The sequence below is a fragment of the Carcharodon carcharias genome, chromosome 1 (genome assembly GCF_017639515.1).
Source record: "Carcharodon carcharias isolate sCarCar2 chromosome 1, sCarCar2.pri, whole genome shotgun sequence".
Taxonomy (NCBI): Eukaryota; Metazoa; Chordata; class Chondrichthyes; order Lamniformes; family Lamnidae; genus Carcharodon; species Carcharodon carcharias.
This window is the reverse complement of record NC_054467.1, coordinates 28901938-28915077: the sequence shown is the minus strand read 5'-3', so window position 1 is coordinate 28915077 and position 13140 is coordinate 28901938. Positions and strand designations below refer to the sequence as shown.

At 44.4% G+C, this 13140-nt stretch overlaps 1 protein-coding gene across 1 annotated transcript in view; it reads right to left on the bottom strand.

Annotated features, from left to right (window-relative positions):
* Positions 1–12493, bottom strand: part of slc7a11 (solute carrier family 7 member 11) — a 210419-nt gene extending 197926 nt beyond the window's left edge. Inside the window, exon 1 of the mRNA XM_041195655.1 lies at positions 11855–12493. Within this exon, the coding sequence (XP_041051589.1) occupies positions 11855–12137 (283 nt within the window). The 5' untranslated portion in view covers positions 12138–12493. The remainder of the gene's footprint in view (positions 1–11854) is intronic.
* Between the last annotated feature and the right edge of the window lie 647 nt (positions 12494–13140).

Sequence of the window (13140 nt, the reverse complement as noted above, 5' to 3'; positions counted from 1 at the left end):
AAGTGGGGATGTTCGCTGATGATTGCACAATGTTCAACACCATTCATGACTCCTCAGATTCTGAAGCAGTCCATGTCCAAATGCAGCAAGACCTGAACAATATCCAGGGCTGACAAGGGGCAAGTAACAGTCGCACCACACATGTGCCAGGCAATGACCATCTCTAACAAGGGAGATTCTAACCATTATCCCTTGACATTCAATGGCATTACCATCTTTGAACCCCCACTATCAACATCCTGGGGGTTATAATTAACCAGAAACTAAACCTTTCTAGCCATATAAATACTGTGGCTACAACAGCAGGTTAGAGGCTAGGAATTGTGGCGTGTAACTCACCTGCTGACTCCCCAAAACCTGCCCACCATCTACAAGGCACAATTCCAGAGTGTGATGGAATACTCTCTATTTGCCTGGATGAGTGCAGCTCCAACAACATTCAAGAAGTTTGACACCATCCAGGACAATGCAGTCCACTTGAATGGCACCCTGTCCAGAAACATTCACTCCCTCCAGCACCAAGGCACAGTGGCAACAGTGTGTACCACCTACAAGATGCACTGCAGAAACTCACCAAGGCCCCTTAGACAGCACCTTCCAAACCCAAAAACATTACCTTCTAGAAGAACAAGGGCAGCAGATAGATGGGAACACCAGCACTTGGAATTTCCGTCCAAATCACTCACCATTCTGACTTGGAAATATACTGCCGTTCCGTCAATGTTGCTGGGTCAAAATCCTGGAACTCCCTTCCTAACAGCGCTGTGGGTGTATCTACACCACATGGACTACAGCGGTTCAAGAAGGCAGCTCACTGCCTCCTTCTCAAAGGCAATGAGAGATGGGTAACAAATGCTGACCTAGCCAGCAATGCCTACATCCTACGAATGAATTAAAAAAGGAACTTTTTTTTCTGTAGAGTTTGATATGCTTTGCATGTTTCCTTACATTTTCACTTTTTGTAGCTCTTTCAGTTTTGTCACCTTTTATAGTTCTTTATACCTATCCCAGTTGTCAGAGTTTGTACACATTTTTATATTTTTGATATGCTTTTTCGTTTTAGTTTTATCCCTGTGGTTGTCCATGGCTTTTTATGGCAAGTTGAGCTCTTGCCCCTTAAGAGTATAAATTGGTTTTATATAATGATAAATTATTTTGGAACACCTTCCACTGATGGTTCTCTCATTTTAGACATTAATGTATTTCTCCAGTTTACTGTGCATGGTCTCTGTCTCATCACATTGAAGTCAGTCTTACCAAAATCTTGAATCTCAGTTGCTCTTTCACATTATTCCCTTTCCAATGCTATGTTGAATTTGATCATCTTACAATCACTATCAGATAAATGTTCACACACCAGTCTTGTTCACCAAATTTGGGTCATTGCTCATTGCTACACACAATATAACCTGCCTCTTGTTGCTTCTAGGTATCTTGATGCAAAAAGCTAGCCAAAACACACTTAATGCCTTTCTAACATGAGCTTATCCCAGTCATAGAATCATAGAATGGTTCTAGCACAGAAGGAGGCCATTCAGCCCATTGTGTCTTTGTTGACCCTGTGAAGGAGCAATTCATCTAGTGCCACTCCCCTGCCTTCTCCCCATAGACCTGCAAATCAATCCTTCTCAGATAATTACTCAATTCCCTTCTGGAAACCCCGATTGACCCTGCCTCCCCCACATTCTCAGGCAGAGCATTCCAGAGGCTAACCATTCGATTGACACTGCCTCCACCACATTCTATATGAAAGTTAAATTCCCTCCTTAAAATCACTCTGCCTTTGCTACGTGCTTCTCTAATCTCTGCACTTAGACATTTACAGCTTCCCAGCTACTGCCCGGGAGCTTATACACATCTTCTATTTAGCTCTGAAGAAGAGTCTTATGGACTCGAAAAAATAACTCTGTTTCCCTCTACACAGATGCTGTCAGACCTGCTGAGTTTTTCCAGAATTTTCTGTTTTTATTTCCGATTTCCGGCATCCGCACTATTTTGCTTTGAGCTTATACACATCTCCCACTACAGTCTCAAATCCTTTACTAAATGTCTTTGCATCGACTGGTATCACTATTACTGGCAGTGACAGTGTAGAGTGGACTGGTTGTGCAGATAATGTTGGAGGTGCAGAGTGTCCTGGTGTCTTTTTCCTGTAGCAGGTCCACTAGTTATCACTTTGTCCTCATCTCCTCCATATTTGGTTACCTTCAGTCCCAGCAAAAAGAAAATGAGTATAGTAATAAGATTCCCAGCAAGTTGGGATTATTTTTTAAAATAAAAATATATGTTGAATTGACAGATAACTTGATGGGGCATGCAACTTTCTCAGTAGTTGAAACTGGTGGTTTTAAACAGCAGTTAAACGTTCTGAAATTGCTATAACTTCTTGGTTTAAATTAGTTGCATGTGCACAACACAGAAAGAGCTAAACTTAATATGTCAGAGAAATGTGCAGTCCCCTGACAGAACCAGTGGGACATTTCAGCCTCTATTTTTTTGTGACAGAGATACCTTCCACACCATTGGTTCGAAATTGCATAGAATGATATTAATAACAAATACACATAAGCATTCATGTGAAATTTGAAGGTATTATTTATTAAATGGGTTAAAAAGTCTGTTAGTAATATCGTACAGCAAAATTTTAATCCCCATGTTTTATGTCAAACACAGCTGCCCCATTAACCCCAGTCAATTCCATTTCCCACTTTGCAACAAATGTGGTTAGCTAACTGAGAGGAATGACAAAAAATAGACATCCATTTATATAGAACCTTTCACGACCTTAGGACATCTTAAAGAACTTTATAGTGAAGTAAGCATTTCTGAAGTGTGGTGAATGTTGTAAAATAGGAGATGCAGCTGCCAGTTTATGTACAGCAAAGTCCCACGTGCAACAATTAAATAACCATGGTGCTGGTTAAGAAATAAGTATTGGGCAGGAAAATAAATATTGAGAAAGATCTTCCCTTCACAGTTAACAACATTCAAAGGGAAATTTAATAACTTGGCACTTGAGGTGCCTTACCTTTCAGGAATACATACCTCAAACTTGGGTGCATGATACCGTTGTGGCACAGTGGATGGTAAATGCTGAGCTGTTCAAATCCCAGAGGGAAACTTGAAACAGCTGTCACAACTGTTTTTGCAATTTGTATTTTTATTTCAAGATGCATGCCTTGAATTCTGTAGTAGTAAGTCCACTGAGTCTCAGAGGTTTTTTACAAAACTAAATTAAACATTTATTAATAAATGATTTTAAACAGGTCTACAAATTACTACTATGATAACTCCTAGCTCCCCTAATTAACCCAACTCCCAGTTATGCCTCCATTAAGGCAAACGGAAAAAACAAAAATTTCAACAAACACAGGCAAATCACACAATACCCTGGACAGTGATATTCACAGTGAGTTTTCTTGGTTCCTGTAGACAGCAACTTGATACCTTGAGGCTGGAGGCTTTTTGCGCTTGTTAGATCTTAGAATTCCTTCTGCTTACACATAACCTCAGCTCCTTTATACATGTTTCTCCCATTTTAATGTAAATCCCATTGTTCCCAATGTGTCTTTACAACTTTACTTATACTATTATATAAAACTTCCATGGTACTCATATATTATCAGTAATCGTTGGGAAAAAATAAACATAGTTTGGCTTAGCCTCTTATGGCTAGGTATAACAACTTACCATCTCTTTGAAATTCAATACTCTGGTTTTTCTAAAAGTGCAAATGTTCTTCACACCTCACATTCTAAAACTTCAGCCATGTTTACATATTTAGCATTTCAAACCAAGCTTTTATTTTTGATAACTCAAAAGCTCCAGATTAGCTGTCTGCAATTCAATTAAAACCCCTGCACACATAACTTCACACAGATAAACTAATCCAAACTCCACTATTAACCTACCTTTACAATAAATCTCAATAATATTTTGAAAATTATTATATTTTCAAGACAGGTACAAATTAATTTGAGTGGGTACAAAACCACATGCAGATCTGGTCAAATTTCTAATATCTGCTCCACACAGAGAACGCATATTTGAAAAATGATTCCTTTGGTATTTTAGCTCTGACATAAACAATGACAACTCAGGCTAGGTATCAAATGGTTACCAATATTGAAAAAAATTGTTATTATTACATTGTTCTTTGTGAAATCTTGCTTTGCATAAATTGTCTGTGGTATTTCCTGTAATACAAAACCAACCACAATTAATTGGTTGTAAAATACTTAAGCGACATAAATGGTAACATTTTTCCAAGTTTCCTTAGCTCTTCCTTCAAAGTTACAGTGAAAAACAGTAGAACTTCCACTGAACTTTACCCACACCTTCTCCAAAAGTCATCACGGCAAATATGCTCCTGTTGAAACAACAAATTCACCAGAGCAATTGGGAAAACTATAAGAAATTGGTCATCCTGGTGACCAATCTGTCAAAATTGGTTTATCTTGATCTTGCCATTACTTTTATGATGACTAAATGTTAGGTTTCGGTGGCACATAACATCTTAACTATTCATTTGCATTGAGCACTACACCCAGTGAAATCATTTGTGATTAACATTGCAGAGACTTGTATCATGGCCTGGAAAATGTGTCTTAATAACTGTTTTAGATTGTAGCCTATTATTACTTGTGCAAGGAACATACAAAAGCAGCCAAAAAATAAATCCATAAAGCTTCTCTGCCAGTGTAATTAAGATAGTAATAGACAGCTAGTGGTGAGACAAGGCAAGAAATGAATGGAGGTTACAATTTCATCCTATCATGAAAGGTATTTACGACACCCCAAAATTCATGTATCTCTGTCGCAAAAATTAAGAGCAGAAATGTCTCAGCAGTTCTGTGAGGAGACAGTAGCAGTACCTTCAGGAAAATAATAGCATCATGGTGGTACCAGGTGGTTTCTCAATTGGTGGAATTTTCATCCAACCCATATGAAGCAAATTTTGGGTAGGAATTTCTACTCCAATGCTTCAGTGGGTACATGACATTGTAATGAAGATTAGTATGCCAAGCGAGTGGAGGCATACTAGCTCCAAGAGCGCAGACATAGACCATATTGGTGGGGGACAAACCTGGAAATAAGATCATGGCTACAGTTGGTGTTTGTGGTGGAATTCTGAAACCCAATCAAAGTTGACAGGCTGAGGCTGGGTACTCTGCAGCAATTTGCTCAAATTTTGACCCATCCAGGACTCTTCACCATCCACAGGCCTCAGGTTAGAAGTATGATGGAATTATGTATCACGCTGTTAATAGTGCCAAAACACTCAAAAAGCTCAAGACTATCCAAGCCAATACATTTCACTTGATTGGTGACCATGCCACTGGAATCAGTAACCAATCCCATCAGTCTACTCTCCATCATCAGTAAAGTGATGGAAGGGGTCATCAACAGTGCCATCAAGCAGCACTTGCTTAGCAATAACCTGCTCAGTCTGGGCTTTGCCAGGGCCACCTGGCTCCTGACCTCATTTTAGCCTTGGTTCAAACATGGACAAAAAGAACTGAACTCCCTAGGTGAGGTGAGAGTGACTGTCCTTTACAACAGGTTGTATTTGACAGAATGTGACATCAAGGTGCCCTAGCATAACTGCAGTCAATGGAAGTCAGGAGGAAAACTCTCTGCTGCTTAGAGTCATACCTAGCACAAGGGAAGATGATTGTGGTTTTGGAGGTGAATCATCTCAGTTCCAGGACTACAATGCAGTAGTTCCTTAGGGTAGTGTCCTAGGCTGCTACAGTTGCTTCATCAATGACCTTTCTTCCATCATAAGGTCAGAAGTGGGGATGATCGCTGATGATTGTGCAATGTGCAGCACCATTCACAACTCAGATACTGAAGCAGTCCATGTCCAAATGGACAATATCCAGGCTTGGGCTGACAAGTGGCAAATGACATTTGTGCCATACAAGTGCCAGGCAATGAACATCTCAAACGAGAGAGAATCTAACCATCACCCTTTGACATTTAATGGTATTACCATTGCTGAATCTCCCACTATCAACATTCTGGTGGTTACCATTGACCAGGAACTGAACTGGACTATATAAATACTGTGGCAGCAGGAGCAGGTCAGAGGCTAGGAATCCTGCAGCATGAAACTCACCTGACTCCTCAAAGCAGTCCCAAAACACAATTCAGGAGCATGATTGAATACTCTCCACTTACCTGGATGAGTGCAGCTCCAACAGCATATAAGAAGTTTGACACCATCCAGGATAAAGCAGCCTGCTTGTCTGGCATCCCATCCACAAACTTTCACTCCTTCCACCACCGACGAACAGTGGCAGCAATCTACAAGATGCACGGCAGGAACTCACCAAGCCTCCTTAGCCAGCACCTTCCAAACTCACGATCAGTACCACCTGGAAGGACAAGGGCAGCAGGCAGATAGGAACACCAGCACCTGGCAGTTCCCCTCCAAGCCACTCACCATCCTGACTTGGAAATATATCACCATTCCTTCACTGTCGCTGGGTCAAAATTCTGGAACTCCCTCCCTTTCAGCACTGTGGATGTACCCACACCTCACGGACTGCAGCAGTTCAAGAAGGCAGTTCACCACCACCTTCTCAAGGGCAATTAGGGAAGGGCAATAAATGCTGGCCCAGCCAGCAATGCCCACATCCCAAGAATGAATTTAAAAAAAGTTTCTCCTTTTGAAATTTGACACTCTTGCATCTGTCCTGTTGAGTGCAAAATGAAAAGTTTCAACAGCATGTCTCTTTTTTCAATAATACTCAAATTTTATCTTTATGTGTCCATTACAGTAAAAGATGTATTAGAACAACCCTGGTGGGAGCAGTCTTAAATAAAGTCAGGATGGTGAGTGGCTTGGAGGGGAACTTCCAGGCGGTGGTTTTCCCACGTGCCTGCTGCCCTGGTCCTTCTAGGTGATAACAGTCGTAGGTTTGGAAATTGCTGTCTGACGAGCCTTGGTGAGTTCCACACAGCAAAATGGTTAACTCTTAAGTGCCCTCTGAAGTGGCCTAGCAAGCCACCCAGTTGTATCAAACCACTACAGAAATTATACTACATGAGAAAAGGATGCTGATTGGTTGGCAAGTCAGCTCTGGTTGGCTGAGACACTGCCATGGAAGATGAACCAGAGAGCTATTGCCCCAATGCTTTTGTTTAATTCAAAAAAGGTACAATACTTAGGCAATTCCTTTTGTCTGCAGAGGACAGATCCCTGCGTATGAATATACCCAGCTTCTAGCAAGCGTAAGTGAGCTACATTGCGAGCCCAACTGATAATTATAAATTGGTTGTTTGTGTAATTATTAACATGCACAGGATCATTCAGCAAGTGTTTTTTTTTTGGAAAAATATACTTTATCAATAAAATATCTGGAAGAACATACCAAACCCTTTCAAAATCACCATCACAAAGATACAATCAGGTTCCACTTTTACAACATGTATCACGAGGTGTGTCAATACAATTAATGAATATTACAATCATTTGCAGACATTCATTTTGAGCTGTAGAGCCCAAGGGGCTCTAAACAGTTCCCAGTTCCTCGGTGCACTGTGGCAGAAAGGTCTTAGACAGCGACCCTTCCCTATTGCGCCTTTGCGGCGGCTACCCCAAGGTTTAATGCGTCCCGCAGCACGTAGTCCTGGACTTTGGAATGTGCCAGTCTGTAACACTTGGTCGGGGACAACTCTTTGCACTGGAAGACTAACAAGTTTCGGGCAGACCAAAAAGTGTCTTTCATCGAGTTGATGATCCTTCAGCGGCAGTTGATGTTTGTCTCGGTGTGTGTCCCTGGGAACAGCCCGTAGAGCACAGAGTCCTGTGTCACAGAACTGCTCGGGGTGAACCTCGACAGAAACCACTGCATCTCTCTCCAGACCTTCTGTGCAAAGGCACAATCTACAAGGAGGTGAACAATGGTCTCGTCCCCACCACAGCCACCTCGAGGGCAACGTGCAGAGGGGGTGAGACTCCTGGCGTGTAAGAAGGATCTGATGGGGAGGGCCTTTCTCACCACCAGCCAAGCTACGTCTTGGTGCTTGTTGGAAAGTTCTGGCGATGAGGCATTCTGCCAAATGACTTTGACAGTCTGCTCGGGGAACCATCCCACAGGATCCACCCTCTCCTTTTCCCGCAGGGCCTCTAAGACGTTATGTGCCGACCACTACCTGATGGACTTGTGGTCAAAGCTCTTTCTCTGCGTAAATTTTTCCACGAGAGACAGGTGGGATGACATGGTCCAACTACTACCAGACCCATCCTTCGCAACACCAGGGACAGGTAGAACCTCAGCACGTAGTGACACTTGGTGTTTGCGTACTGAGGGTCTACGCACCGCTTGATGCAGCCACACACAAAGGTGGCCATCAGTATGAGGGCGATGTTGAGCACGTTTTTTCCCCCTTTATCTAGAGGCTTGTATATCGCGTCCCTGTGGACACGATCCATTTTCGACCTCCAGATAAAGCGGAAGATGGCTCGGGTGATCGCCATCACGCAGGAGTGCGGAATGGGCCAGACCTGCACCACGTACAGCAACAGTGAGAATGCCTCACACCTGATGACCAGTTTCTTACCCGCAATGGAGAGGGAGCGTCGCTCCCACATGCCCAATTTCCTTTTCACCATAGACACTCGCTCCTTCCAGTTTCTAACGCATGCCCCGGTCCCTCCGAACTATATCCCCAGCACCTTCAGGCTGTCAGCCCTGATGGTGAAGGGGACAAAGGATTGGTCAGCCCAGTTCCCGAAGAACATGGCCTCACTCTTCCCATGATTTACCTTGGCTCCCGAGGCCAGTTCGAACTGGTCACAGATGTGGATCAGTCTGTGCACTGACAGCAGATCCGAGCAGAAGACGGCGACATCGTCCATGTACAGGGAGGCTTTGATCTGAGTGCCTCTACTGCCTGGGATCGTCACTCCTCTTATGCCCGGATCCTTCCTGATGGACTCAGCAAAGGGTTCTATGCAACACACAAAAAGAACAGGCGAGAGAGGGAGCCCTGCCTGACTCCAGATTTAATAGGAAAGCTATCTCATTCCCACCCATTGATTGAGACTGCACTACTCATGTTAGTGTAGAGCAGTTGGATCCAATTGCAAATTCCCTCCCCAAACCCTATTTTGGAGAGTGCATCCACCATGTAGGTGTGCGATATTCTGTCAATGGCCTTCTCCTGATCCAAGCTGATAAGGCAGGTGTCCACACCCCTGTCCTGCACATAGGCAGTCGTATCCCTGAGTAGCGCGAGGCTGTCGGAGATCTTCCTGCCCGGCACAGTGCGGGTCTGGTCAGGGTGGATCACCAATTCCAGAGCAGATTTGACCCAAATGGCGATGACCTTGGACAGAATCTTTTAGTCCACATTCAACAGTGAAATGGGTCGCCAATTTCTAATTTCCTCCCTTTCCCCCTTGTGCTTGTAGATGAGGGTGATAACGCTTTTCCTCATGGATTCTGACATACTGCCGGCCAGGAGCATACTCTCGTATACTTCTAGCAGGTCTGGGCTGATCCAGTCCCACAGAGCTGAATACAACTCCACCGGCAAGCTGTCGCTTCCGGAAGTTTTACTCTTCTCGAAGGACTCAAGGGCCTTAGTCAGTTCGTCAGGAGTTAGCGGTTTGTCCAGGCTCTCCCGTGTCCTGTCGTCTAAGACCTCCTTGATAGAGGACAGGAAGGACGGGGAGGCCGTGCTGTCTGTGGGCTTCCCGTCATACAATCTGGCATAAAAGGATTTGCTGATCCTCAAAATGTAGGATTGTGATGACTTTACTGAGCCATCTTCTTCCTTCAGGCTGCTGATCACAGAGCTCTCTCTGTGTGTACCTTTTGGAAGAAGAAACATGAGCACGTCTCATCCTGCTCCAGAGAGCGGACTCTGGAATGGAAGATGATCTTGGAGGTCTCCAAGGCAAAGAGCGAGGCTTGCTGGCTCTTCACCTCTTGGAGTTCCTCCTTGACATCGACCCCCATCAACCTCAGCCGGAGCAGATTCTGCATGTTTTTCTGGAGTCGGGACATTTCCCTCTGTTCCTTTCTAGCTTTCTGGGTGCCTTTGAGGATGAAAAACCTCTTGATGTTTCCCTTGATCACTTCCCACCAGTATGTCAGGGATCCAGAGAGGGGTTTCACGGTTCTCCAACCTTTGTAATCCCTCTTGAGCTCCTCAATGTTCTCTGGGGTCAGCAGTTGCGCGTTTAGCTTCCATGCCCCCCTGCCCACCCTCTGGTCTTTCTCTAAGTGGCATTCAGCCAGTAGGAGGCAGTGGTCAGAGACGAGCACCGGCTTGATGTCGGTGGATCTGACTGCGAACGCTCGGGACACAAACAGGAAGTCTACCTTGGAACGGATGGACCCGTCTGGCCGTGATCAGGTGTATCTACGCTGCGCTCCATCTGCAGGGTTGCTGAGGACGTCGTGCAGCTTGGCATCCTTTACTGTTTCCATCAGGGATCTGGATGTAATGTCCAATCTGCTTTTGGCCCTGCCGGATCGTCCAGCCACATCAATGATGCAATTGAAGTCGCCGCCCAGAATGACCGGCCTGGAGATCGCCAGCAGCAGTGGGAGCTGCTGAAAAAGCTCCAGCCGCTCGGCTTTTTGTGCTGGGGCGTACACATTAATTAACTAGAGAGGAGTATTCTTGTACATTAGGTGTGCTACGAGGAGGCGCCCGCCCACCACCTCCTTAACCTGGGAGACGGTGAAGTTGCCTCCCCGCAGCAGAATACCCAGGCCAGAGGAACAAGAGTCATTTCTGCCTGACCAGATCAATGGCCCGTGACCATTGTGACCATTGCCTGTAGGAGCTGAGGTGCAGTATCACACACTCCTGCAGAAACAGCAGGTCAGCGTTGATCTTGGCAAGGTAGTCCAAGGTCGCAACACATTGCGTAGTAGATTTAATGCTATGCACATTTATGGATTCAATCTTTACACCCATTTTAAAGCATTTATTCTCTTAGTAAACCTGTTGTCTCTGAGAGTTCCAGACCTTTGGTCTGCTCCGTCATACCCATTGTGTGCACAAATTGCCTCACTTTGGATGGGCTGAGGAAACTGTTCAGCAAGTGCTGCCCAATTGCAGAATTACATCTAACGTTAGACACCTGTCTCCTAACAGAACCTCAGCACTCTGAGGAAAGAAGAACCACTAAACATTCAGCCTGTTCCTACTTTTGCATGGACTTCTGAATCGGGTTCTTCATCCATGCAGGTGCAAAACTGCTTCGCATTGATGTGAAAGTGTCAGTACAACCATGTCTTCCACAGAATACAACAATAGCTTCCATTCTATATTGCACCTTTAACATAGTTAAATAGCCCCAATGAGCTGCTCAGCAGTGTAAATTTGACAGCAAGCCACAAAAGGAGATATTAAGATAGGTGACCAAAGAGTTGGGCCCAACCAAACATCTTAAAGATTTGATGAGAAATTATTCATTGATACCCCCCTACATCAGTATGATCCTATGCATATATAACATATATATTTCATTGTAACTACTTATGCATATGTAGCTATATAATTAAACAACAAAGTATCGCCGTACACATTTCACTTTCATCCTAGTTTGATGGCGAACAAGTTAAAGCAAAGGGAAGCTGCTCACGCCTTAAGTTATGCTCTTTGCATTATTGCTATTTAACGTTGTTTGTTAGGCCAAGAAAAGGAGCAAACACTGAAACTTCTGGGGGGACCTGGTGTCCAGAGTCTTTCCAATCGCTTCTCAGCATCACGCTGAGGAGGAGCACCGCTGTCACCAATCGTTTCCCCTTCGACTGCAAAAAAAATCAGGATGAAGACGAAAAGTTTTGTGTCAACTTTGCAAAGCCTGAGAAATAGAACTCACCGAACAGCGACAGTATACCGCACGCAGTCCACATAACCAGGGCCATCCCTACGGTCCCGGTGTGTTTCAGAATCCCCTTGGGAGAGATGAAGATGCCAGCGCCGATGATCGTCCCGATTATAATCGATATGCCTCTCAGCAGCGTCACTTTCTTCTTTAAAACCACTTTGTTCTGGGGGCTTTTACTTCGCTGCCGGGGGTCCGCACCAGGTGGTACCAAGCCGTTGGTGCCCGCATTGAGGTGATCTCGGCTGGAGTTAGTACGTATTGTGCTGGTGGACATGTTGCTAAAAAGTCAAGGGGGAGTCACTGGATTGCACCAGTAAGTGGTCTTCCGATGCTCCTGATTCACCGAATGTGCTTTTCTTTGATCTTCCCAGCTGATCCCTCTGCCACGGTTCTCTCTGCACTGGATGCTGTGCCTAGAGTAAAGGCAGGTGTGTGTGGTTTAAGTCGGGTTCTTGTTACTAACACTCATTTCACTATGATTACCTGTGCACGTGTGTGTGTGTGTATTTCTGTCTCTCTGTGTCTCGGTGTAAATTAGTCTCTGCGTGTCTATTTGACCGTGTGTGTACATCTGTCTCTGTCTCCTTGCTGCTGCACAAGACCCTCCTAAAAGTAACAAGTCGGCTTCCGCCGGCTCTTTATTCAGCCTCGGGCAAACAAACACTTAGTTGATGTCACTACTCGGGCTGTGTTGCATCAGCCAGGGAATATTACTCACCACTTTACCGTACCCAGACTGCTTCGGCAACCCAATTCTTTCAAACATTTTCTGTCACTTTGATTTCCTCTTCCCATTCGTGTCTATGTCTCTCTTTATTAATCTCTATTCGTCTTTCACCTCTTTCTCACAGCCACAATTATCTGTAAAGAGAAAATACAAATACAATTTCAGATACGCAGCCTTCAGCGGCCACCTGTATTTCCTTACACGCACTGGCTGACCCCTTTCTTAATTCTTCCATCTTTGCAACTTTTGGGGTTGTTTTTCCTTTTTGTTTTATGTACAAGTACACTTTAGCGCTCAGGTTATCTGTGAAATACAAATAATGATTCACATTCTCAAACAGGAACAAACTGTGCTTCTGTTCCTGAAAACCCGGAGACCTGATGTGACAATTCCAGTTGGTCAGCTGGGTGCATTCCCAACTCCTTAATGGAAACTCCAGCTCATCCAAAATTCTGCTGCTCAGAACATAACCCACGTCAAATCTTCCTCACCCATCTCTCCTGTTTATGCTGAAAAAGCAAGACACCTGAAGACATTGATTCTGAAACGC